The 24,548-nt window shown below is 32.0% G+C and overlaps 1 protein-coding gene across 1 annotated transcript in view; it reads right to left on the bottom strand.

Moving 5' to 3' along the window:
- LOC129226892 (extracellular matrix organizing protein FRAS1-like) overlaps positions 1-24,548 on the bottom strand; it is a 68,572-nt gene continuing 44,024 nt past the window's right edge. Inside the window, exons 18-30 of the mRNA XM_054861521.1 lie at positions 24,155-24,265; positions 23,796-24,048; positions 21,715-21,993; positions 20,026-20,229; positions 19,066-19,255; positions 17,062-17,224; positions 15,286-15,418; positions 13,522-13,866; positions 11,829-11,911; positions 9,126-9,306; positions 6,714-7,034; positions 2,601-2,899; positions 1-168 (exon numbers count right to left, since the gene is read on the bottom strand). Of these exons, the coding sequence (XP_054717496.1) occupies positions 1-168; positions 2,601-2,899; positions 6,714-7,034; positions 9,126-9,306; positions 11,829-11,911; positions 13,522-13,866; positions 15,286-15,418; positions 17,062-17,224; positions 19,066-19,255; positions 20,026-20,229; positions 21,715-21,993; positions 23,796-24,048; positions 24,155-24,265 (2,730 nt within the window). The remainder of the gene's footprint in view (positions 169-2,600; positions 2,900-6,713; positions 7,035-9,125; positions 9,307-11,828; positions 11,912-13,521; positions 13,867-15,285; positions 15,419-17,061; positions 17,225-19,065; positions 19,256-20,025; positions 20,230-21,714; positions 21,994-23,795; positions 24,049-24,154; positions 24,266-24,548) is intronic.

Genomic DNA, 24,548 nt, shown 5'->3' on the forward strand with positions numbered 1-24,548 from the left:
TCAGCTCACGCCAGCCACTACGGTCGATGAACTGTGGCATCGTTTTGAAGCTGCATGGGTGTCTGTACCTGTACATGCCATCCAATCTCTGTATGACTCAATGCCCAGGCGTATAAGCGCTGTTATTGCTGCCAGAGGTGGTAGTTCTGGGTACTGATTTCGCGGGATCTATTCACCCAAATTTCTTGAAAATTTAATCATTTTTTATTTCTAACATAATATATGTGTCCAATAAATATCATTTTGTTATCTGCATTTCCTCCTGGTGTAGCAATTTTAATGGCCAGTAGTGTACTTGTGGCGCCAGCTAGTGAAGAGTCGGAGTCGATCATTTTGCCCGCAAACCGAGTCAGAGTCAGTAATTTTGGGAGTCAAATTGAATGGAGTGGAATTGTTTTGGAGATAGAGAGAAATCATTCAAGAGTCGGAGTCTCATTTTGTTCGCAATTCCAGTGAGGCAATTGGGGTTGGAATCGTGGAGTTAAAGTTAAATTGATTTTGCAGCAAATCAGAGTAAACCCTTCCAAAACCCAGGAGTCAGATTCGGAATCAAAGTCTCAGTCATTTTTCCTCCAATTCTCAACCCTGATGATATGATCAAAATCGTATTCGAATAATAAAACTTATCTCATTTTTACAGTTAGAAGATATCGGCTCGTGTTATATATTTCCAAAAATTTTAAGATTGGGAAAAATTTCATTGGAAATTTATTAATTAATTTCAAGCATCGGTAATTTTGAGAGACAAATTGAACGGAGAGTGGGAATTGTTTTGGAGATACAGAGAGAAGTCATTCAAAAGTCGGCGTCTCATTTTGTTCGCAATTCCAGTGTAATCGGGGTCGGAATCGTGTGGAGTTGAAGTTGAACACTGATTCTGCAGTAAGTCGGAATCAATCTTTCCACAATCCAGGAGTTGGATTCGGAGACTAAGTCTCATCAGTATCATTTTTCCTTCGATTCTCAACCCTGAATGTTGATCCGAAGCCTTTTATCAATCGTCAGATATTCGAAAAATAAAACTTATCCTATTTTAACAGTTGGGAGATTTCCAAAAAATTTTGGATTGTTAACATTTTCACCGGAAAATTAAAACGACCTTTTTTTTCCGATGAAATGTAACTCGGCAAATTTTCGTCAGAAAATTTGATCGTTACGATCTCTTTTTCCGATGAAATGTAGCTCAACAAATTTTCATTGGAAAATTTGATCGTTACAGTTTTGTTTTTAGATAAAATATAGCTCGGAAATTTTTCATCGGAAAATTTGATCGTTACGATCTCTTTTTCCGATGAAATGTAGCTCGGCAAATTTTTATCGGAAAATTTGATCGTTACGATCTTTTTTTCCGATGAAATGCAGCTCGGAAAATTTGATCGTTACGATTTCTTTTTCCGATGAAATGCAGTGCGGCAAATTTTCATCGGAAAATTTGATCCTTACGATCTCTTTTTCCGATGAAATGTAGCTCGGCAAATTTTCATCGGAAAATTTGATCGTTACGATCTCTTTTTCTGATGAAATGCAGCTCGGTAAATTTTCATCGGAAACTTTGATTGTTACGATATAGTTTTCCGATAAAAAACAGCTCATCGAAAACCGTTCTCGGATTCTGATCGCAACGATATCAGCGTGCATTACGTGATGAGTTTAGGAGGAGTCGATGATCAGCCGAGCAAAATCTGATGAGTTGATGCTACCTGGGTACTTTGTACATGGTATAATAAGATCTCATCAGTTCAAAATGAGTCACATTTATTTTTGTTCACTGCTTTAAATAATGTTTAGCATGGCTTATTTATACAGTGTATCGTCTAACTGACTGAAGTTCAATCTAATTGAGTGAAATGACAATTCGCAAATATCTGCCACATGGGGTAAGATAATGAACTCGGCATTTGTTGCAGATAAAGTAATATTGCCATAGTAGGAGTTCCAGGGCACATTAGTCATCAATCGTAAGCATTGGATTTTGCATTTTTTGGACCATCAAATTTTTTTCCCCCCATCATACTCTCAATAAGGCTTTTGCTTTTGTGTGACATCTAAGTAAACCAGTTACGGAAAAACATTTCTCAGGTTCCTTAGCAATGCTTACTGTTATGTTTTAAGTAATGTAATTAAATATGCAATTAAGTATTAGGCACAAAATTATGCCAGCCAAATGCTCCATTGTAAACAATATGTTTCATATTATCTTAAACGAAATCCTCATCTTGCCCCTATAAGGAGCAAAATACTTAGTACGCTAAAATGCTTGTTTCAAATCTTTGTAAAAAAAATCTGCAATGAAATTTAGAACGATAAGGCTGAATTTTACACTCCTTTAGCATGGCTTTAGAGTATGTAAGCAACATTTTGTACACACAACATGCACTGAATCCTTTGATTCCATAATGCAAAACCTCAAAATATTGGTCAATTCCAACTTAAGAAGTCATCAATTATTCAATCAATTCCATTCAATTATTCAATCAATTAGAAAATCATTTCAATTAGAAAATCAATATTAAAATTAAAAATTTTAATTAAAACTTCTAACAAAATTTATCATTAAAAAAAAAACAGCTATTGAATATTGCATACCTATGAATACTTACATGATTTTTTCCATCAGATACAGTAAAAGTAAAGCTATCTAGAGCTTCATTTGTTTGAGCAGTGTGCATATAACAAACGATTCCAGAAAAAATATCTGACATTGTAAAATTTTGCAAATTTCTGTGAGACTTTTTTTGCAGAAAACCAAGGTTGGGAGCAGATGTAACATTGAAAATTATGTTTGAAGATTTCACATGCTCATCCACTGCATTTAAGGTTTCTGGTGTAATGCAAGCAAATTTATTTTCAGGAACAGTTAAACCAGCATTTTTCGTTATCATGGGTGGAAATATGTCCTCTGAAAAAAGACTCAGATGCTTAAAAACATCATTTTAAAATTCCTTAAATATAAATTCAAAAAGCACAATGCAAAATCTTTAAGATTTTGTACAACAGTCAGCAAGTTGTAAATAGCAACAGGCTCCTGGGATAGGCAAGCCGTAACACATCCTAAGGTGGCAGATTTTCAGGGCAGTGAATTTCATGATGGCAAAATGTAAGGAGGCAAAAAGAAAAAAAAATGTTTTCGAACCTTGGCTTCTGATGTTCGAGATGAAACCCCAGTACTACTTATATATCATATTAGGTCTCAATTCCAAAAATCTGCAGTCATTTTTCACATGTGGTGCGTTTAGCCCAATGAAATCCCGATTGTTAACTTTTTTGGAACAAGACATCCTACATTTAGTTTTAGTATGAACTTTTTGGTCTTTCCACCATAGGATGAAGTTTCCACTGCTGAAGAGTACTGGCTTCATCTATGTCATTTATCTATGTTATAACCTTGTCTGTTTGTTGTTTTATTGATGTTTATATTTATCTGGCTTATTTGTTTAGCTGCTGCTTTGCCGATCTTTGGGCTTGTGGTTTATGGTATTCAAATTTTTTCCTCTTTAATATGTTTTCAATATATATATATATATATATATATATATATATATATATATATATATATACTGGCAGTACCCGCACAGCGATGTCCGTACTAAAAATTTAATGGAAGTTCGATACATAAAAAAAATTGATGCCCCTCCCTCTCTGATGTGAAATGATCATTTTTCTTTGTATAAAATGCATACACACCTTTTCAAAAAAAAAAAACTATTAAAGTTTCTTTGGAATTTAATACTTTTCGTCAAATTGTTAAATTAAATTTACAGTTGCTTTAAAACTCTTTTTAGTAAGTGAAGTGGTTTTTACCGCAATTTAAAATATTTTACCAAATAAACAAAAAAAGACATCAAATGATATCTTTCAAATGTAAAAATAGTTACGTAACTCTATTGTTCATTGCCAAACTCGTCTAGCAACCACGCTATCATAATCCATCCACCCCATGGGGAAAAAAAACATCCAGTGGAACATTCAAAAATCATCATGTGAAAAAAAGAAGAGAATGTCGAAAATTTCACTTGGATAAAAACAAATCCAAAGTTTCTTTTCTTTCAAAATAAATCGTCAAAACAATGAATTACATTTACAGTTGCTTTAAAACAATAATCCTAGACTGAACTGCTCAGCGCCTAACTCGCCAAGCGACCATGCTACTAGAACCCAGCCCTTTTGCAAGTTTAGCGGATGTTTTGTCTTTAGCAATAATAAATGTTTTGCCAAACAAACAAAAAAGTATAAAATCACATTAACAGTAGCTTTCAAATCTTTACATATTAAGAGCTGTGGTGCCCGGCTTTGCCCGGTCCTACCTTGGGAATAAAAATTGCGTCAAGTCTTGGGAATAAAAATTGTGTCAAGTTTGTCACAAGTTCCAAGTGACATATATTCAACAATCGGACTTAAATAAAAGAAAAAAAAACACCATGCAAAATTGCCCTTCCAAACAATGACGACAGATATTAAAATACTTTTAAGAAATTAAAATGCGAAAGATGGATTTTAAAAGCATAATAATGGAAACATGAAATAAAATTAGTTTAAGAAATTAAATGCAAAATAAGAAAAGAAACAATGGATTCCAAAAGCGTAACCGTCGAAACATGAAAATAAAATGTTTGACAACCTGAATTAAAATGAGATTTTTCGAATTTGATTTTAAAACGCTTGTAACTTTTTCCCTTTGAACATATAAGTTAAGTTTTTCGACCATAGGTCAAGAGAGATCAGGAGTAAAAATGTTGCTTTTTCCAATGGTTTCAAAAAGAAAACTGTGGGACAATTCATTCACTTTTTATTTATAGATTTAATGAAGAAAGTACTGTCTAAATTTCAGCTAAGCCTAAAATAGTTCGAGCTAAAAATGCAAATTACTCCCGCCTTAATTAAGTTAGAGCATTGAAACAAATTGTTTAAAACGCGGAAAATTCTACCCTTTTCAATGATATATAATATTAATATGTGCAAGCAATTGTTCACTCCCATATTTGGGAATTTATGTGAAATTTGGGCCTAAATTGGAATAAAAAAGAACTATTTATTGGATTTTTTTTTAATTATAGCCTATGTTGCTCAGTAAGAAAGCACCTTTCATATAGTGAAGGAATTTTTCAAATAGGTGCAGTGTTCCCGAGATTACCTCGAGCATATAAACACCCAAAAATCTCCTCTTTCTCTTTATAATATATATATATATATATATATACATTATTCTATTTTTAATAACATATATATATATATATATATATAATTAAGCAAACAAAATTTCAAATATTAAACAAATTATATAGAATTAATGATGATAAAAAGGAAAATTGCAAACAGCTATTAAATAGGAAAAGATAAAGTATGAATCCAGAGCTCATTAGCCATGGAGGATTCGTTAATTATGGTCAAAAGACCAAAAATTTAACTATGAACTAGAAGAGAATATTTAAGCTCCAGTACATGCCATATAGAGTAACATTGGGCAAAATCACCACTTGCTAAACTAAAAACAATAAACTAGAGCTCAAACCTAAAAGCAGGGGGTTTCGCCTCGACTAATTAGGAAAACATGTTCCAATAATTAGCCATCCACGGGACAGTAATTGCCTATAACAAAATTATCTTACCTTGAAATCCATATAAACAGAGCCAAATCCGATGTTAAACCTGATAGAAATCCTTCCCAGTTGTCAACGTAAAAATAAAAATAAAATCATATCCAGAAGATCAATCCAGAGACATACCAGTCGCCTGTTTCCCACATGTAAAATTCATCTGCCCCGGTGATTCATAAAAAATGGTTTGTCACGGTTGTATCATACATTTACACAGTTAAACAGTTTCAAAAAGAAGCGAAATGCTCATCGAAGGCTATACTTAGGCAAATGTTTTCAACCAGATTTTTAGGGAAGTTATTATTAAAAAGTATGTTTTTGAGTACTGAAATTTCTTGATTAAATGCAGAAATGGTATTATTGCCTGTGGTGGCAAAACTATTAGAGCCGGCTCTGAATAGCAATAAGTAAAAATTGCAACAAATACAAATGTGACAACCAGCAACAGGCTCTGGGCCCAGCCTAGTCAGTTTATTAGTCCTCAATGAAGATCAATGGCCCTCTTAAAGCTATCCACCCCTTTACTCATTACAGCCTCTTCTAGTAATCTGTTCCAAGTGTGCACAGCCCTATAGTAATTTTTCCTAATTTCAAAGTTAGCTTGAGATTTGAATAGCTTACAACAATGACCCTTGCTCCTACTTTCCGTGTGCCAAGATTTAACCCATTAACATCTTTCATTTTGATAAATTTAAACAACTGAATCATGTCCTCTCTGATTCTCCTTTGCTCTAGGCAGTACACATATTAAGACTTTTAAGTCTGGCATCATAAGCTAAATATAAAAGTCCCTTTACTAGCTTTCTATGAATGCTTGCCAATAAAGAAATATCTTTCTTGGATAAAGAGACCAAAACTGAACAGCATACTCCAAATGAGGTCTTACCAATTTTCTATATAAAGGCAAAAGGTTACAATGAGAATTAATAATTTTTCACAAGGCGATTTTTTAAACATAGTATGTATTTAAACAGAATAGAAAAGTATGCTGAGATTTTACTGATGCTTATAAATGTGTTGCACATTTTACATTACTTAATGCAGGGTTTATTTTTTATATAATTTATTACAAAACATGGCTATTTAATATACAGTTCTCAACAAATCAAAATAACTCACCTGATATAGTAATAAAAAATGTTTGATCCATCAAAGCATTATTTGCTAGATCATGAATGTTAAATTTAAAATAATGAGTTCCAATAGGATCAGAAATGGAATGGTGAAATAGTAAATTCCCTTCATTTATATCCATTTGAGTGAACTGATTACGTTTTACGCCATCAATTTCAATTGTTGAAACAGTTTCCAGAACATCATTCTTCAGCAGCATCAATAAACCTGACGTTGGACCATTAGTAACAGTATAAATTAAGGACTCGTCTGGGCTATCCATGTCAGTAGCATGTAAGTTTGTTATAGTAATAGTGCTTGAGTTTCCTACAAAAAAATATCCTTCATTAAATAAATTGGAAATAAAGTCAAGGAAAACAATATGTTACGGGAGATATTGATAATGAAAAGTTTCATTTAAATTACCAAGTTTCAAAATTAAAAAGAACATTCTATCAGGGCAATGAAACAGAGCTATGTAACAAAACCTGCATTCATGATGTCGGAGTAGGTGACCTATGGAATGCAGTCATCTTAAAATAAAAAAGTGGGCACTGGTCTAATCATTTAAATAGTGGAAGTCTTTACTTGTGCAACCCAAGCCTATAAAGCATTCATCTCTATTGCATGGGAAAAAGACAGTTTCATTACCTTTACAGCAGCAGTGAATGAGTAGCACTCACAAAGAAAGCACAATTGTACTAGGAAACATTTTCAGAGAGTTAATTAGTTTTCTCTGATAAGGGGTGCCCTGATAAGAGGTCAATAGAGGTCACTGCGACCTCCTAAAACTACCCTTACTTGGAAAAAAAATTCTGATGATTCGGAAGATTTGGAGACAATATTGCAGTATTGAAAGCTCCCCCCCCCCTAACTTTTCTTTTTACTTTGTTTTACATGTAATAGATAAAAAAGTATTGAAATTGAAATTTTTTGAATTTCGAAGGATTTGCACATTTTGTGGCGTACTGAATCAATTTTCACCAATTTTGGAAAATGTGTCTGTCTGCCTAAATGTCTTTTTGTGCATGATTGGGTTAGGTGGTCGCTCTTGCTCAAAACTTACTCCATGATTTCAAATGAAATTCGGTACACATATGTGCAGCATGTGAATTGGTGCCCATTAATTTTTGGCGTCAATTCCTCCAAGAAGGTGGAGTAATTGAACGTTTTCTTCATTATAGGTGACTGCTCAAGAAGTTCAGACAAAAGTTGGTCCATACATAGATCTCAGAAGGGACAGGTGATGATTGGATTTTGGCAGCAGTAGTTCAAAGGGGGTATAGAAATCAAAGGTTCTTTCTTGTTCCTTTATGACTGCTTTAACTCTTAAAATAAGAGAGAGGATTCAAATGAAAATTAGTCCATAGGTATACGTCAGAGGGTACAAAAGCTGATTTCATTTTGGCACCAATATCTCTAAGAAGGATGGTGCAATCCAACGTTCTTTCCCATTAATTGTGACTGCCATATTTCAAGAAGTAATGCTACAATTTAAATGAAATTCGAAACAAAGTAAACCTACACAAAAACTGGCGTTGATTCAATTTTGATGGCAATTACTGCAAAGGGGCTGAGTTTTGTCATTGTTTGCATTAGTTGTAATTAAAAATGTGAATGATGAACTACATTTAAATGCTTTCACTTGCAATTGCATCAAAAAATCCTTTAGGTTGATTTAATTGGCAGCAAAGGGTTGGAAAAATTGCAATGATTAAAAATTGTCTGTTGCCATCTTCTATCTGTTAACAAATAAAATGTTTTTTAATTAATCTAAGTAAGGCTTTTAAAATGATTTCAAGTTTTGGCTCTTGATTCGGCTTTTGGGAATAGCAAAACTTAATAATTAACGATTTTATGCAAAAAGCCAAGAATTCACGAGAAAGATATAGAAGAAAGTATTGTGATTGCAACAACATACTTGTTGGAATATTGTGTCAAATGTCTCTTTTCGTTTGATGTAGATAGGAGTGCTGTGTGCATGCTTATATTTTATCGTTCGGTAAAATTCAGAGATTCATTTGGTAAATTGCGATACCCCCCCCCCCCTCAAATTTAAGTTTGGGGTATACCTGTATCTGATTCCTTCAGAGAACTTTTTTTTTATAAAGTATTATGACATAAGTACTCCCATTTTTATTCTATACCTCGTATTTAACAGACAAGATTAATGTTTGTATCAGTTTTGCAACAATACAAACTATTTTTCATTATCTTTTTATAAGCCTGAGAGTAGTTAAGAAGGGTGGAAACAACAACGCTGTATGCTTAATTAGTATAAACTATAATTTTTTCCTAATTAAAAGACTAAAATATTTTTTAATTGAGCAGCATCCCCGCCTCCTACAAATCTGCTTTTTGCACTGTATCATCTTAAAGTAAGCATTAATATTAATAAAACATCCAAGTAACACTTACCAGACACTAATTCTAATCCCAAATTACGAAGTAAAAATGGTGCTTCTCTATCTTTAACAATAATGACAATTTCTACAGTAGATGTATCAATATGAAAACCATCACTAACTGTAATAGTAAATGAATCATTGCTTGATGATGCTGACTCATGGACATACATCACAAGGCCGTCAAGTACATCCTATTAAATATTTGAAATATACTTAGAGTACATGAATTTTATTTTATTTATTTATTTTATTTACAGTAGACTCCCAATTATCGGTGATCGGATTATCCGCAGGTCTTTCCACATTTTTATGATTGTGTTATTGTTTGTTTTTACCTTTTACGTATATTTTTTACATTCAATGTTAGTAGATGCAATGTAGCTATGTTCTTAGTTATAATTTAAATGTATGTGTGAGTGTTGATTTTTTTTTTTTTTTTTTTTGCTATTGTATACAGTAGTATCGTTATTTACCTATTATTCGGATTATCCGCGGTTTTTGCTCACCCGCGGTTACCGTGCCACTCTATTCCGTGGATAATTGGGAGTCTACTGTATTTACTATTTGTTTTTTTGAAAACATGAGTTAAAAAAAGCTTTTTTGGAAGGCAATATTACTGCTTACAGCATACTTAGGGGCGCTCACCAGCAGAGACCTGCACAGAAATTTTGGAATCCGCCACAAATAACTTTTTCGGGGCTCCCCTCTATATTGTTTACTTCTCATTCAATTAGTATTTTTCACGGGTAGAATAGTTACAAAAGAACTAGTTTACAATAGAAAAGATTTTTAAAACCTGTTCAAACCAACAAGAGTTTTTACAAATTTCACGCTTTCAGAAAAACATGTGATAAAATGTTACACTACAAACAGAATTTCAAGTGTTTAATATCATCCATTCGGTTTATGCTTTGTTATTAAGATGCACATCATGTTCACAAATGCATACATATATGCTTTGGTGTTAATATACAAAACAATACTTTTTAAAAAATTTAATTCAAAAGGATGAATATCAGGAAAAGTACTAATTTAAGTCCCAGATGAACTTCCCAAGTACTTCCAATTAATAACCAAAACAAAATTCTTTTTTTCATATAGTAAACTTTGTTGCACATGCAATCGATGACAAAATATTGAAGTTTTACTTTAATCTATGAGACTTGAACTCTTTCAATTGCTTCAAAATCATGTTGACAACCGTCCCAAGTTTGAATTACAAATTTCAAAAAAATCCTGTGCAGTATAAATCATTACAGCAAGGGAAAATACAAAATGAAGTAACATGCTTTATGTTTATCAATGAGAATTGATTTTTGTGCTTTAGAAAAAATGAATTTACAACGATAAACAAGGCAATTCACGTTTGTCCAAAGTTTTCGTATCACGTCTGGAGCGAAAACTTCCAGGCTGGTTATTTCTAGTAAAAACATTTATTTGGCTCCGATGTATTTTGCGGGAGGGATGAAGCCTTTTATGTGATGTATAGGTTCAAATAGAAAGTTTTCCCTTCAGTTGTATAAAGTTACAGGCAAGAATTTTCCAATCTTTACTTTTCTGTCTCTACAATATGAAGGATCATGTCAGTAATGCAAATTAAAACTCAAAATGAATTAATTTCTCAAACTATTTTTTCAAAATTGAAAATTATTTTTCTGCCATTAAAATAATAATGTATTTTAATTTTTGAATCTTTAATTAGTGATGTTCATTAATCAAATTTTCAGAAAAATTGTAATGTCAGTAATAATCATGTTGGTAATATATAAGTAGAAATCATTTGTTACTGAATTGATGCATGCATTACTCATGTTTTTCACAATTCTTTCTTCGTGTAATGAGTTTATTGACCAGCTCATGATTAAAAAGTAGTTTAATTTCTTAAAATATGCTTCTGAAACATTATTTTCTCCCCAAAACTTGAGTTCTCTAACAAAATTATCTGTTTTTTCATCCTCTTTTCATTTACATGAATGTTCAGACCTTCATTTGTAACTACAGCCCTCAAAACTATAATTTTGTTTTAAAAAAGCAAATCAGTTAACTTGTGCAATTCCACATCTCTCCTCCCCCCCCCCCTTTCCAAATGCTGACTGTCTTAAATTAGTTTTGTTTTTTAAGCTTGCTTTAAGATTTAAGCGGCCCTATGTAGTGAAATCTTGAACCATTCATGAGGTACTCTACATTCTCTCAAAAATTTTTTGGGGAGCAGAGCATCCCACACTTTAAGTAAACAGGAGGAAAAGGGAATAAATAAAGGGAAAAAATCCTTCTTTCTTCATCTCAAATAATAGACCAGCAAGTTCAGTCATTTAGGGCCCTCCAAAATCGAGACCCCTAGATCATGAATTAGTTGGCCTGCTTGTTACTGAGGCCCTGCTGATAGAGTGTTGTGATGAGTTTCCAAACACTGACAAAATACACTTTCTCTTTTGACATAACTTGCACTAAACCCTAATAATGTTCTCAATTATTCTTAATTTTTAATATACAATTCATATACTTACTAACATTTTGTCGAAACAATGTAAGCTTTCTTACCTCTTTGAGTAAATGGGATTCATGCCACAGACAGCGCCTTTAAAATTTTAGGGAGATAATTTGAGGGGGGGTGGAAAATTTTGGGGGTGCTTCAAAGCATTTGAGGGGGAACTCCTGGCATACATGTGAGCCATTAGTTAATTTCAGTCTAAAAAACATATATGAAGAATACCTGGAATGTAAATGAGTCTTCTTCAGTAAATCTTCTGCTATGAAGAAAATTATATGAATTGTCTCGCAGCTTTCTGAGCGAACCTAAACAAACAGAATGCATTTAGTTTACAACAATTTCAAGAACTGATTTAAAATGTATTTTAAAAAATCGTGAAAAATAATTATTAGGTAGTTTTTACTCATCGCTGTTAAGATGAAAATTAAACATAAAACTAAAATTTATTTGTAAAATGAAAATTATGAGCTATTTTTAAATGAATTAACTTTTAAATATATAATTACACTTGTTGTGCATGAACATTTAAATTTTATTTCATTAAAAAGATAATTATTATGCATCACTGAAGTAATATAAGAAATAGCACTTGGGAGCTACAGGCTGAATGCTAATAATTTACATAAGTCATAAAGTCAAATTAACATGCCACATTTAGTAGCTATGACTCTTTTTTTTTTTTTTTTGCCAAAAAAAATATAGCCTTTTAGAAAAAGAATAAAATCTGAGTTAGACACAGAAAACATTTATTGCTTGCACAATCCATTTGCATGGGTGTCTTATTTTTACCTATATATTACTCCCAGACTTTTTGATTTTCATATAGGGGTGATTCTCAAAATTAGAGACTTTTTTTTACAAGTAAAATTTATATATTATTGTTGCTAAAATTTGGAAAAAAAACAACAAGATTTGCTAATAGTGTAAATTTTTCTTGTTGTCAGCAGAGCTAAACATTTAAATTTTCATTAAAAAAAACTTTTTCATGAGTCATTTATCAGTGGCGTGGACAGAGAAACCCATGCTAATGACCAATTGGAACAAAAAAGGGATTATAAACCACACTATCAAAACACTTCTGCTTAAAGCATAAAAAGAGAGAGAGATTATAAGCACAGGAAAAATGGCCATAATTTTGCTGAGGCAAAAGGTGGCATTAAGAAAGAATGATTGCTTAGGTGAAATTGGCAGGCTGCCATAAAAGCACTTCCATGTTAATGGGGAAAAGCGAAATTGTCTACAGGAGAAGCTATCTAAAAGTGATTTTGAAATAACGATGAAAAGGAGAATCGTTATATGTTTTTAGTTAATATCTCCCCTAATTAAAGTTGCACAGTTATAACACCTACCTAAACATGTAGCCAGGAAAATCACCAATCTATCAATGCCTGGTTCGATGTTCAGATTTCTGTCATTCACCAGGAGTAGCAATGACATAAGTCACATAAAATCAAGTTTCATTAATTTTAGATGAGACAAACAATTTTCAAAAACTGATACTGATATTATAATACAGTAGTACCTCTGAGTAACAGACAGTCAGAACACCAGAAGTTTTGCCCACTATTCGGAGGTGTGCATTATTAGGGAGAACTACTTTGTGAGAATTTTGCTTAGGGCATTTAATTTAATAAAAAATTACAAAATTAAAAATGTAGTTTTTTGTCATAATACACTAGAAGACATAATTTCATGTTGTTTACTATGTCTCATTTCAAAAGTTTAATAAATCATACTGTCTAGCTCGAAATAAAGATAACGCACTACGCCAAATCAGAATTTTTTGGATAATTTCAGAATTAAGTAATAAATTTATATCATTAATTAGTCAGTATAATTCAACTAAAAAGTTCATTATACACCAAAGAGAACCAAAAAAGGTGAAAGTGTATATAATTGATAAAAATAAACTTACCCATTCGAGTGAGATTATTGAATTGAATTAGTAAATTGTTAGGACTTGTGTCTGCATCCAAAACGAATATAGTCGAATTCAGTACTTTAGCATAACCACCTTGATGCACAGTTAAAGTATCAGTAAATAAATGAGGTGTTTCGTCATTCACAGGTTTTATAATAATATTAACTAAATGCGTTTCAGATAACAAATGTCCATCAGTAATATGGATCAGAATTGTATCCTTCTCCGGTTCAACACCAAGGTGACTTAGCTGAATGTATTTTATATAGCCTTCTACTAAATCAATGTATGGAAAAACGGAAATTGGAATTCCACTTAATGAAAGTTCTAAACCTGGAACTAAAACAAAAATAAAATTAATAACATACCAGCTATAGTTAATAAATAAAAGAAATTTTGCTACAAATCACAAAAACTGTACAGTAATCGTGTAGTGAGTATTAGAGTACCTGCATTTTTGAACTTTCACAGCTACAGTTTGATGATTCTGAAAGTAATGGTGCCCTCGGTGATAAATTCAAAAATAAACTGAATTTTCTTTGAATTTTAACCATTTATAGCAGGTTTTAGTTATTGTCTGACTTAACTCTTCAGATCTTTCCTCAAGTCACACTAATAGAATGATCTATCTAAGCTATCCAAGTTCCATTTATTTTCATCAGAGAAAATAACATTCGTTCTTTAGTCACAATAAAACGTGTGCTGGTTTTTCCTATTACAAACTTTTTTATTTTATGACATTGTTTCAGAAAAAACTCAAGCACAAATTTTTGTTTTCTGATGCATCTTGATTCAGTTGCTTGTTTACTTATGCTGTTATGTATTATTTTTGATTCAAGTTGAAGTTTTGCTCATTAAGAGACAACCTCTCAATGTCAGTTTGAACCATTCTTTTAATTCCTTCATTCTCAGGGAGTATGGTTTATCTTGGACTTTTAGAGCAATTCGCATCCCACATGGTAAAACACTATACTTGCTTGCAACTTAAGTTGAAAATAGCGTCACGATGCACGGAAGAGAAACCAAGTTAACAGACGAAATGTCGCACGTACTGGCACGTACGCGTTTGATTTAAATGGATGAAATGCTCCGCTGATGAACTTACCGCTTTGCTTGTAAAATTAAAAATATTTAATGATCAACAGAAATTATAACAAAAAAGGTTACGCATGCGTGGGTTTAATTAACTAATCCAATTTCTAAAGTGAAAAGCGTAATTTCACCAGAATATCGGACAAGGCACTAGGAACTATTTCCTTCACTTGGCCTCAGCCTATTCCTCCATTGTCAAGTAAGCTTGCAGTCGAGTGTACCACATTTGAAGCAATATAAAACAAGAGAAATTTGCAAAGTACTTTCGGCTTTAAAACTATCTCATATTCATCAGGTAAGAACTATAGATATTTTGGTATTGTGATTCTTCATTGAGCAATCTTTCATCTGAGCATAAAATTATCTTCTTTTTTCCACCTATTACACTTAAGAAAAACTTACTTAAATCTGATTTGTACATAAATTTTGTAACCAAAAAAACATTGCAATTTCTGATTTTTGTTTTGATGATTTTTTAAAAACTTTAGATACATATTTATGATCATACTATCCACCTACAATAGAAATTTGAAAACATTCGGTTGAATAGTTTTTTTTATTCGAATATTTGTATTGTGCTTAAACTTTTGCATCACACAGCACATCAGTAATACTGTGGTATAATTTTACATCAGTAATAATGGTTGAGGAGAAAACGAAACTTACTAGGTTTTGAATTTTCTAAATATCCATACTCAGGTTGTCTTTCAACAACAACTACAAGATCTGACAAAGGAGAGTCTGGATCAAATACAGTAATTATATGTGGTTCTATGACTGCACCCCCACCTTCATCAACCTGAAAACAAAACATGAATCACAGCACTATCAGAAAGCAGCTAACCTAAACCACCCAAATAATATAATTAAAAATAAATTAAATGATTTTCATTCAAGAAAACAATTTTCACATACAGTAGACCCTCCTTTTACGTGGGGGTTACTTTCCACGGAAATGCCGCGTAAATCAAAACCGCTTAAATTGAGACCTAACAGTAGTGTTAAAATAGGGGTTAGGTTCCGTAGCTAAACAAATACGTCACTCTAGTGATGACTAATTGTATAATAGGTTTAATGTGTACTTATATTGATTTTTATGCACAACATGCATAAAGAAAACATTAACTAATTTTGTGTTCTGTTTATAAAGAGCTAGTTATGATAGTTTTTTAGCGGTCATTAAGAATTTTTCTCTGTAATTCTTTGTAGAGCATTAAAGCATCCATGATCACTTGCGTCATTTCAATGATAGACTCTTCTTTCACTAACAAATCAGAAAGATCATTTCTATTGTCTAGGAATGGCTCAAAATTTTCAATGTGAATGTTTTCGGTAGTGCATCACCGACGTCGGTATCCTCTTTGGTTTTGGCCTCCTTTGTCACTCCTAAAAGCTCTTCTTCCAGTGAGTTCTGAGCTGTGTGAGTTTAATAACTTTACTTCTGAAAAGAGCTCTGGAACCAATCTCATAAAATGTCTCCAGAAGCCCAAGTTTGGTTATAAGCAGGTCAAAATGCAGTTAATTAAGTATAATCTGCAAATCTTTAGGAAACTGGATTTCGCAAAAAGTGGAAAATATTATCTGTTTGCATTGCTGCATCCGCGTAAAACCGAAACTCATCCGAGTAAAATAAAATAAAGGTGCCAAATCTTAAACCGCGTAAAATAAACCCGAGTTAAACAACTGTCTACTGTACAAGTAAAATCAACATCACTAAGAGACACAAATTAGCAAAAACTTGCAGACATGCATTACAGGAGTTACAAGCAATTCTCTTTTCAATGCAAAAGAAAGTGTATGGATGTCAAGACCTTCAAAATGACATCCATTAGCTCATATCCTTCAGCATTGAAAAAAGGGTTCCTTGTAACGGTGAAACAGGTGCTAGCAATTTTTGCAAATTTATGCTTTTCAATAAGAAAAAAGGTATTTATTTTATTATTTTTGTTAACATATCCTGGCTCACAAATCGTTTGCCCTCATTTATTGAACACTTTGTACTTAAGGTATTCTACAATTTTAATTTTCAACTCAAATTCATAAAATTTGAACTTAATTTTGGTTTTTCAAAAAGTTACACTGGAATAAGTTGGTTCTTCAGAATTAAGAATAAGCTTTTATGTCCTCTCAGAGTGTATATTAAAGTATTACGAAGGAATTACAATGTCCACTTGAAAGAGACAGCAGAGTGTAAAAGAATTAGAAGAAAAATTAATGGTCAAAATGGAATTTATGGGAAGGGATGCAATAAAGTCCCCCCCCCCCCTTGTCAAAACTCATGCATCATTTTATACTTAGACTAATTATGTTTTATTTGCAATATCAATTTATCTCATTGAAATTTCTCAATTGAAATTAAAACTTTTATTGATTTTTCATCTCAAAATTAGCAAAATTTAAAAATTGTAAGAGCTGAAAATAAAAAATGAAATAATGAATAACCTGAATATCAGCTGTAACTTTTACAATAGGAGGTTCTTTAATTTTTGGTTTTACTTTCATAGTCAGAACTTGATTTGCTTGCACATTTCCACTGCCATCTGCTACATCAAAATAAAGAAAGTCTCTCACAGTGTCATCGCCAATTTCAATGTCAGCATTGTACCTGCACATGAAACATGCATAAAACCTTGTTATATAGGTGCTAAATATTTCTCCAGAATATTCGCAAAACAATATTAATAAAAAGTTATGCTGATATAAGTAAAAGATACACGAATGTGCACATTCATAATAAAAAAGTTTCATGCCTATAAAAGAAGTTTTTCACCAGTATAATAAAAAAGATTATCGACAGCAAATATAAAAGTGTGTCTGTCAGTAATATGATACCACAAGAGCACTGCAGAGTTAAGTAATTAGCGCTACTATTGAGCTACAGATGAAGTTGAAGTTATAGATTTATTATTCTTTTTTTTTCTTTCTTAAAAATAGAATGTCAATGTTTTAAATAAGTTGATTGTTTTGAAGTTGGGAAGGATAAAACAATACTTTATTACACCTAAAATAAATGTTTGATAGCACAAACAAAATGATAGTAATAATAACCTGGAAATAAGGAAAAACTACTACTTTAGTAGGGTTGTGGGTTTTTAAGGAATAGCTTACTGGAAGAGGCTGTAATGAGCAAGGGGGTAGATAGCTTTAAGATGGTCATTGATCTTCATTGAGGATTAATTAATTAGGACCAGCCTGGCTAGGCTTACAGCATGCTGCTGGTCGTTACATTTGCATTTGTATCCTAAAGTAGCATCAACATTTCCTTTTGTCTATTTGGATGATGAAGATGATGACGTGTTCATGATGTGCATATGGAAAGCTTTCGATTGCTCCAAAGCTGTTAAAGACAGTTTCAGCAACCACAAAAAAAAAAAAAAAATCTTTGGGTCTTCTGGGTTTTTCAAGATTAATTCAGAAGACCCAGAGAATTTGATTTTTCTGTCAAAGCTGTTGAGGTTGCCAAAGCTGTCTTCGACAACTTGGGGACAATCTAAAGCTTTCCTTATGCACATCATGGACACATCATCATCATCAAAATACACAAAAGAAAATGTCTTTGAATATGATACTTAAGTTTGGTTTTCCCATTTGTGCAAGGTCGGATCCAGAAAATGTTCAAGGAGGAGGCAATTGTTTTTACTCTTTACTCTTTGGAATTTAAATTTCTAAATTCTTTCAAAGAGTGCACTGAACCTCATAGCTTACCCTTCCTTATGTAATCGAAGGTATCCTACAGCTGAGTTTCTCTCTAAAAATATCCAAATAGCGCCTTTAAACCTAGCCCTAATATCATCTAAGACCGTATAAAATTGAGATTTTAAAACTTCAATTTTTTAAAAATCCCATAGAAAGTTCCCGTCTCTATTCCCAAGAGATAGGCTACAATTATGTTTTAAAGACTTAAATTCTGTAAGAATTCCGGGCAAGAGCTTCCTTTCTTCTAACACCATCGAATATTAGGTAATAGCGATTTTAAAACTTAAATAACGAAAACATACGTGAAGAAAGTTCCTGTTTCACGGCTCAAGGAGGGGGCAAACGCCCCCATCACCCCTCCCTTGTATCCGTCCTTGCATTTGTGTTTCCAAACAGCGTAGTTGAATGAAATTAATCAAAAAATGCAATTAAGTAAAAATTGTCTGGTTCAGAGTTTTGACGTGGTTTGAGCAATAAATGTATTTTTTTTTCCTTTTTGTATTATTCTAGACTTTGTTTAAAGTGATGTAATTATCAACCTTTAGATCATTTTATTATTAATTTATATTTTTTATTAATTTTTAAATATTGCATTTAAAGCATTCTGTACTGTTCCAGCTACAGATAATAACAAATTTTGATCTCTTAAGCAAATTATTTTCATTAAAAACGTCATTTGTTATTAGCTGAATGTTGCTTATTATTATGATACACTTTTTTAGTTATAGCATTACAAAAAATAATAAATACCTGATAAGGAGATCATTTATGTCCTGCTGAGTGAAAGTATCTTTTGATTTTAAAACCCGATAAATACCAGTTTCGCCTCTTTCCAGCTTGCCATATTTGGGTTCGTTAAGCAAAGTAAACACAATATCTGCATCTCCAGAAATTAAGTCTGTGTAAGCAAGATGATACCTATGAAGATCTAAAATTTCACCTAAAAATTAAAAGAAAATTAATGTAACTGTGTTAGGAATGAAAAAGTTGAAACAATTAATTAATATATGCAATAAAACAAAAAATCCTGTGGGTAATTAAAAATTTGATGCAAAGCAGAAGCTACTAGAAAAAGCAAAGAATACCTATATCCAGGCTCTAGAATCTGGTTGAAGAAAAATATAATTTTTTTATTACAAGACATGGGTTCTTAATTTAAACATATGTTCTTTTTACTTTAAAATTGGTTCTTTTTATTACTAATAAAATAGCTTTCTTTCTACCCTCTTTTTTCCAATACTGATGGCACACTACTTGTTAAAATTTCAGATACACACAGGACAAAACACAAACATAATTTGAAACAAATCAAATTTACTTTTTTTATTAAAAGTTTCAAATAAATTGATTAGATTAAGTTACCATTTTTGGAAAATTACCTGCTCAATATTAAATATATTCTTTTGCTTATATTGTTACACTAGAAAATTTATTAACTATCATTATCATTGGTTTGTATTATTTTACTGAGATAATACAAATTACAGACAAAATACTTACAGCAATGCTGTAAGTATAGGTAAAGTTATTAACAAAATGTTGATTGTACAGTCTAATAAATGTGACAGAATGAGTGGGAATTTTCACATAATCAAATATGCACTTCATTAAAAGAATCTTATAAATATCATAAAAATGGTTAACAACACATAAACAAGAATGCATTGATTAACTTTTTGCATGATACACAACACTGTTAGAATCACTCACCTGCAGTGACAGATCCCATCAAACCAGTAGAATCTAAAATAACAGGGCTTTCTTTGTCATACCGTGATATGATAAAATTAACTTTGTTCAGAGATGAATATGGTCCTCCCATTACTTTGAATACAGCAGAATCTTTAAGTTGGTCAGATCCATCATGCTTGTAATAAGCATCATTAATGATTGAGGTAAATGAAAATCCATCATCTGAAAAAGATCAAGTACCCGTTGTCAAGAAGCAAAATAGGTAAGCAGTTTCCACCCATGAACTACTTTAAGATACAAAGCGTTAATATCATTTTTTTATCCATCTGTAACAAGTTAACAAGGTCTAGTGAAACACCATTGTAGTTATGAAAATAAAAATAGGATTCAACTTTACAGGAAAGGAGTTTTTGTTGCAATATATATATATATATATATATACAAGGGCTTTTTTTTTCAACTTCTGATTGTGCCGCTAGACGGCAGGGCGAGCGATATCAGCCAGCAATACGAGGCAGTCGACTTCACATCTCTCCCACTACAACCTCACTCGTTTTCAGGGGTCCGACACCATTACCAGTTTATCTAGCGACACATAAACATGGCTACTATGATAGAATCTCCCGCCAAGTGTGAGAACGCGAAGTGTCACGCTTCTTGCAAGTTGAAGGGTTATCCGCAGTAGAAATTCACCATAGAATGAAACGAGTAGACGGTGAAAGCTTTATGAGTGACAGTGCAGTGCACGATTGGTGTAGGAAATTTAAAGATGGACGAGGTGACATTCATGATGAAGGGGGTCGAGAACAAAAGTCGGTTGCAAACGAAGACCTTGTTGATACAGTTGACCAAACTGTAAGAAGCAATTGGAGGTTTACGATTACGGACCTATCGGATCAGTTTCCTGAGATTTCAAGGTCAGCCCTATACACTATCGTAACTGACAAGTTAGGCTACAAAAAACGCTATGAAAACCCATCTCAAATCACTGGCGGCAAACTACTATGAAGAAGGTATTAAGAAGCTTGTACCCAGGTATGAAAAATGTCCAATTTAAATGGCGATTATGTTGAAAAAAAAACTAATAATGTACCTAACTTTTGATAATAAATTTATTTAATCACTCTCACTAGTTTTATTTTTATACCACATCGGAAGTTGATAAAGAAACAGCCCTCGTATATATATATATATATATATATATATATATATATATATATATATATATATATATATATATATATATATGCATATATATATATATTATTATTTTAAACTGCATGTACAATGGCAGAGTAATTTATAATAGATTAAGAAACTCAATGCATAAGATAGTAAAAAGTTTGTCTTTCCAAGTGGGATTTTTCTTTTGTTATTCAAAAAAAAATATTTTATGTATAAAACCAAGCAAGCCTTTACCATTTCTACCAGAGAAGGGAGAAAAAAATATAATAATACACACATGCACTCACACAAGAAACAAGCATTAAGTTTCAACCATTTAAAAGTTATTGTTTACCTTCTATCTTTCTTAAGAAATAATTTTTATCCAGCAATATTTCCTAATAAACTAAACATAAGTATGTAAAAAAATATGTTAAATATGTTAAAATATTTTAAAATCTTTTGCTGAGTATTAAGAGTCTTTAAAAAAATTGATCTAGGTCTTCAAATAAAAAACATGACAACCATGCATTTCCAAATTACCCTCAAAAATTTCAATTTCTACTCCATTCTGTTTCTGGATCAGCATTCCATGCAAAGGAGCATTGCTTAGAACTACTTCCAGCTGATCTTCAGGAATTTCATGACCTGCAGTAGATAGCCAATTGGTACCAAGTTCCACTGTTTCACCTTGACTAAGAAGAACTGTAACTTCATGATCAATGGAAGAAGCGGGAGATGTTAAATCAGTTGAGGATGGTCGAACAGTAATAGTGAAATTTTGCAAAGGTGATAGTCGAGCATTTCTCTTAGCATCTATAACTAAAAGATTTAAAAATGAGTTAGCCCAATACAACTTAATTGTATATATTTTCACACATTAAATCTAAAAGGTAAAAAAATATAATTAGATCTAAATGAAATATTTAACAAATTATTTCAAGTTACATAATTTATAAATAGCTTCTGTTAGTGTTTTTTAGGAATAATTAAGGTTATTTCCGTGGAAAAGTATATCACAGGAAGAGCCATATTTAGACTTAATATGGCCCTAAGATATTTCCAGTATGGGGCCCCTTTTGTAGTTCAGACAGCTTTTCTGTCGGTGGAGCCATGTTTTAGTGTTGTTTCTTTCTTTCCTTTTTTTTTTCTTTTTGTGTGTGTGTCCACTATGTTTGTCTTTTCCCCTGTGATACATAAAGCCATGCTTCACTTTTTTTTTTTTCGTTTTTGTTTAATGTGTTTTGCCTACTGTCCTTTCTGGATTGCCCTTCAGAGAGGAAAAAATATCGAATGTGATGTAGAGCTCCCCAATTTTAGGGGATTCGGGGAGTTTCCCTTCGGAGGAAATTCTGAAAAACAAATATGAAATTCTGCACTTTGAATCCTTATAAGGGAGGATTGGAATTAAAAATATCAGGAAAATAAAGTAGGCAAATGAAACTTTTTTTAAGTTATGCACTCTTTTGCAAATTGAGATAATACATAGTAGAATTTATTTTGGAGGACCGACACATCAATGAAGCAGTCGACAGAGAGATAGAGCGAGGCAGAAGAAAGGATAATGCATTGTTACTCACTCGCATTGACTTTTGATACAATTAGTTTTTGAGCACCCTTCCTACCCACCAGCAAATACGACAATCAATTAAATATAAAATGATCAATAGTAAAAAGTGTTTTTAAAAAAATGGTATACTGATTTAGAAAATAGGTAACAGGAGTGTAATACCCCATTTGAATAATTCATAATTTGTATGCTTAATTAGAAATAAAATTGAAGCACACTTTGAAGCACACTCTGAGTTTTTAACACTTTTTTTTCATTCCTCCCCCCTACCCCTTCCAATTTGTTAGAAATTTTAAGATTCAAGGTTTGTAGCCACACTTTGCCAAATTTTAAAAGTTTTTAAGCACTTGAAAATAAAATTGACTTTTTCAAGTATTTCATTTTTTTTTCGGAACGAATCAAGCAATTTTTCGGGAGGTAGGGAACCTAAGCTATAGCTTGTTTAGCATATACTTAAATATAACCTTGACAGGGTTAAAATTTAAAAGCTGAGAAAAGTTGATTAGGGCAAATGACTAGTTACGTGCATGGTTAAGGTCTTTTTTTTAATTTTGATTGTTGTTGAACTGTTATGTTGCAGTTCTATTTCATGAAAGAAACTAATTCTCATGGTGTTAGAACGAAGAAATCGCACTTTTACAGATATGGAATATACTGGTTTGAACAGTTATAGTCACACTCCCTTACATATGATAGTACTAAAAACTAGCTATGGTCATTCTAGCTAAATTCAATTACTTTCAGGAAATACACAAAAAAAAAAAGCATTTAACAATATTAAAACACTTATTTTTCTTACAATATAATCAAATTTAAAGTGTCTTGACTTACCAATTCGAAAAAAAATTTAAGGTAAAAAATGGATCACTGATAAACCACTTTTGAAAGTAAAATAAAAAATAACAACGTCAAATAGCACAATTGCAGATTACTCCAGACACGTGTTTCAGAGTTACAAAGAACGCCTTTTGCAAAGTAAAAGAAATGAGCTTATGGAAGAGCATGTACACACAAATATAGTATTAAAAGTTCATATTTATATACACATAATTACCAAAAAATTGAAATATAAACTGTGTTTCTATGGAATCAAGATAAGGAGGAGGGTGATAGACTATTTTCATTTTATCAACGTCTTGCTGAGTAAAGGATTGAAGTTGATGACCTGGATTGTCCAGATTTTCTAAAACTCCCTCATCTTTGAGTAATTTTCTGATGATTACATATATAACATCGTCAGGAAATGTTCCACTAGATTCAGTTCGCAAATGATCTGGAGTGATGATAGCTGGGTGATTCTGAAGAACCTGAAAACATAAAAGTAGGCATCACACAAAAGGCAAGCAAAAGGAATGATTTTAAGAAAAAGGAATGAGATTTTAAAAAATATACAGAAAAAGGGACTTGCTATACCATAATGCCATATTCATTTGGGTGCAATGAATTAGGAATAGGAAGCTGTGGCTCTAGGAAATGCATTTTAAACAGTACATCAATTTCATCATTTGAATTTCGATTTGACACCTGAAGTTCAGAAATGAAAACATTAAGCTATTGTTTAAACTATATTCATAACATTACATAAATTCCACAAGTTATTAGTGTAGGCAAGAAATTATACTATTAACTAGGTTAATGCTTCAACACATTCAAAAACTATGAATGTTAAGCCATTAAAATTAAACTCAATAAATATTTTGTAACAAAATTTACTTTACTATATATCAGAAAGGCATAAAATTTACACCTGTTTTCTGTGGAGTTTAAAAAATAAAAAAATAATAATAATAAACATCATGAAAAAGAA

Source organism: Uloborus diversus, chromosome 7 (genome assembly GCF_026930045.1).
Source record: "Uloborus diversus isolate 005 chromosome 7, Udiv.v.3.1, whole genome shotgun sequence".
In the NCBI taxonomy this organism is placed as follows: Eukaryota; Metazoa; Arthropoda; class Arachnida; order Araneae; family Uloboridae; genus Uloborus; species Uloborus diversus.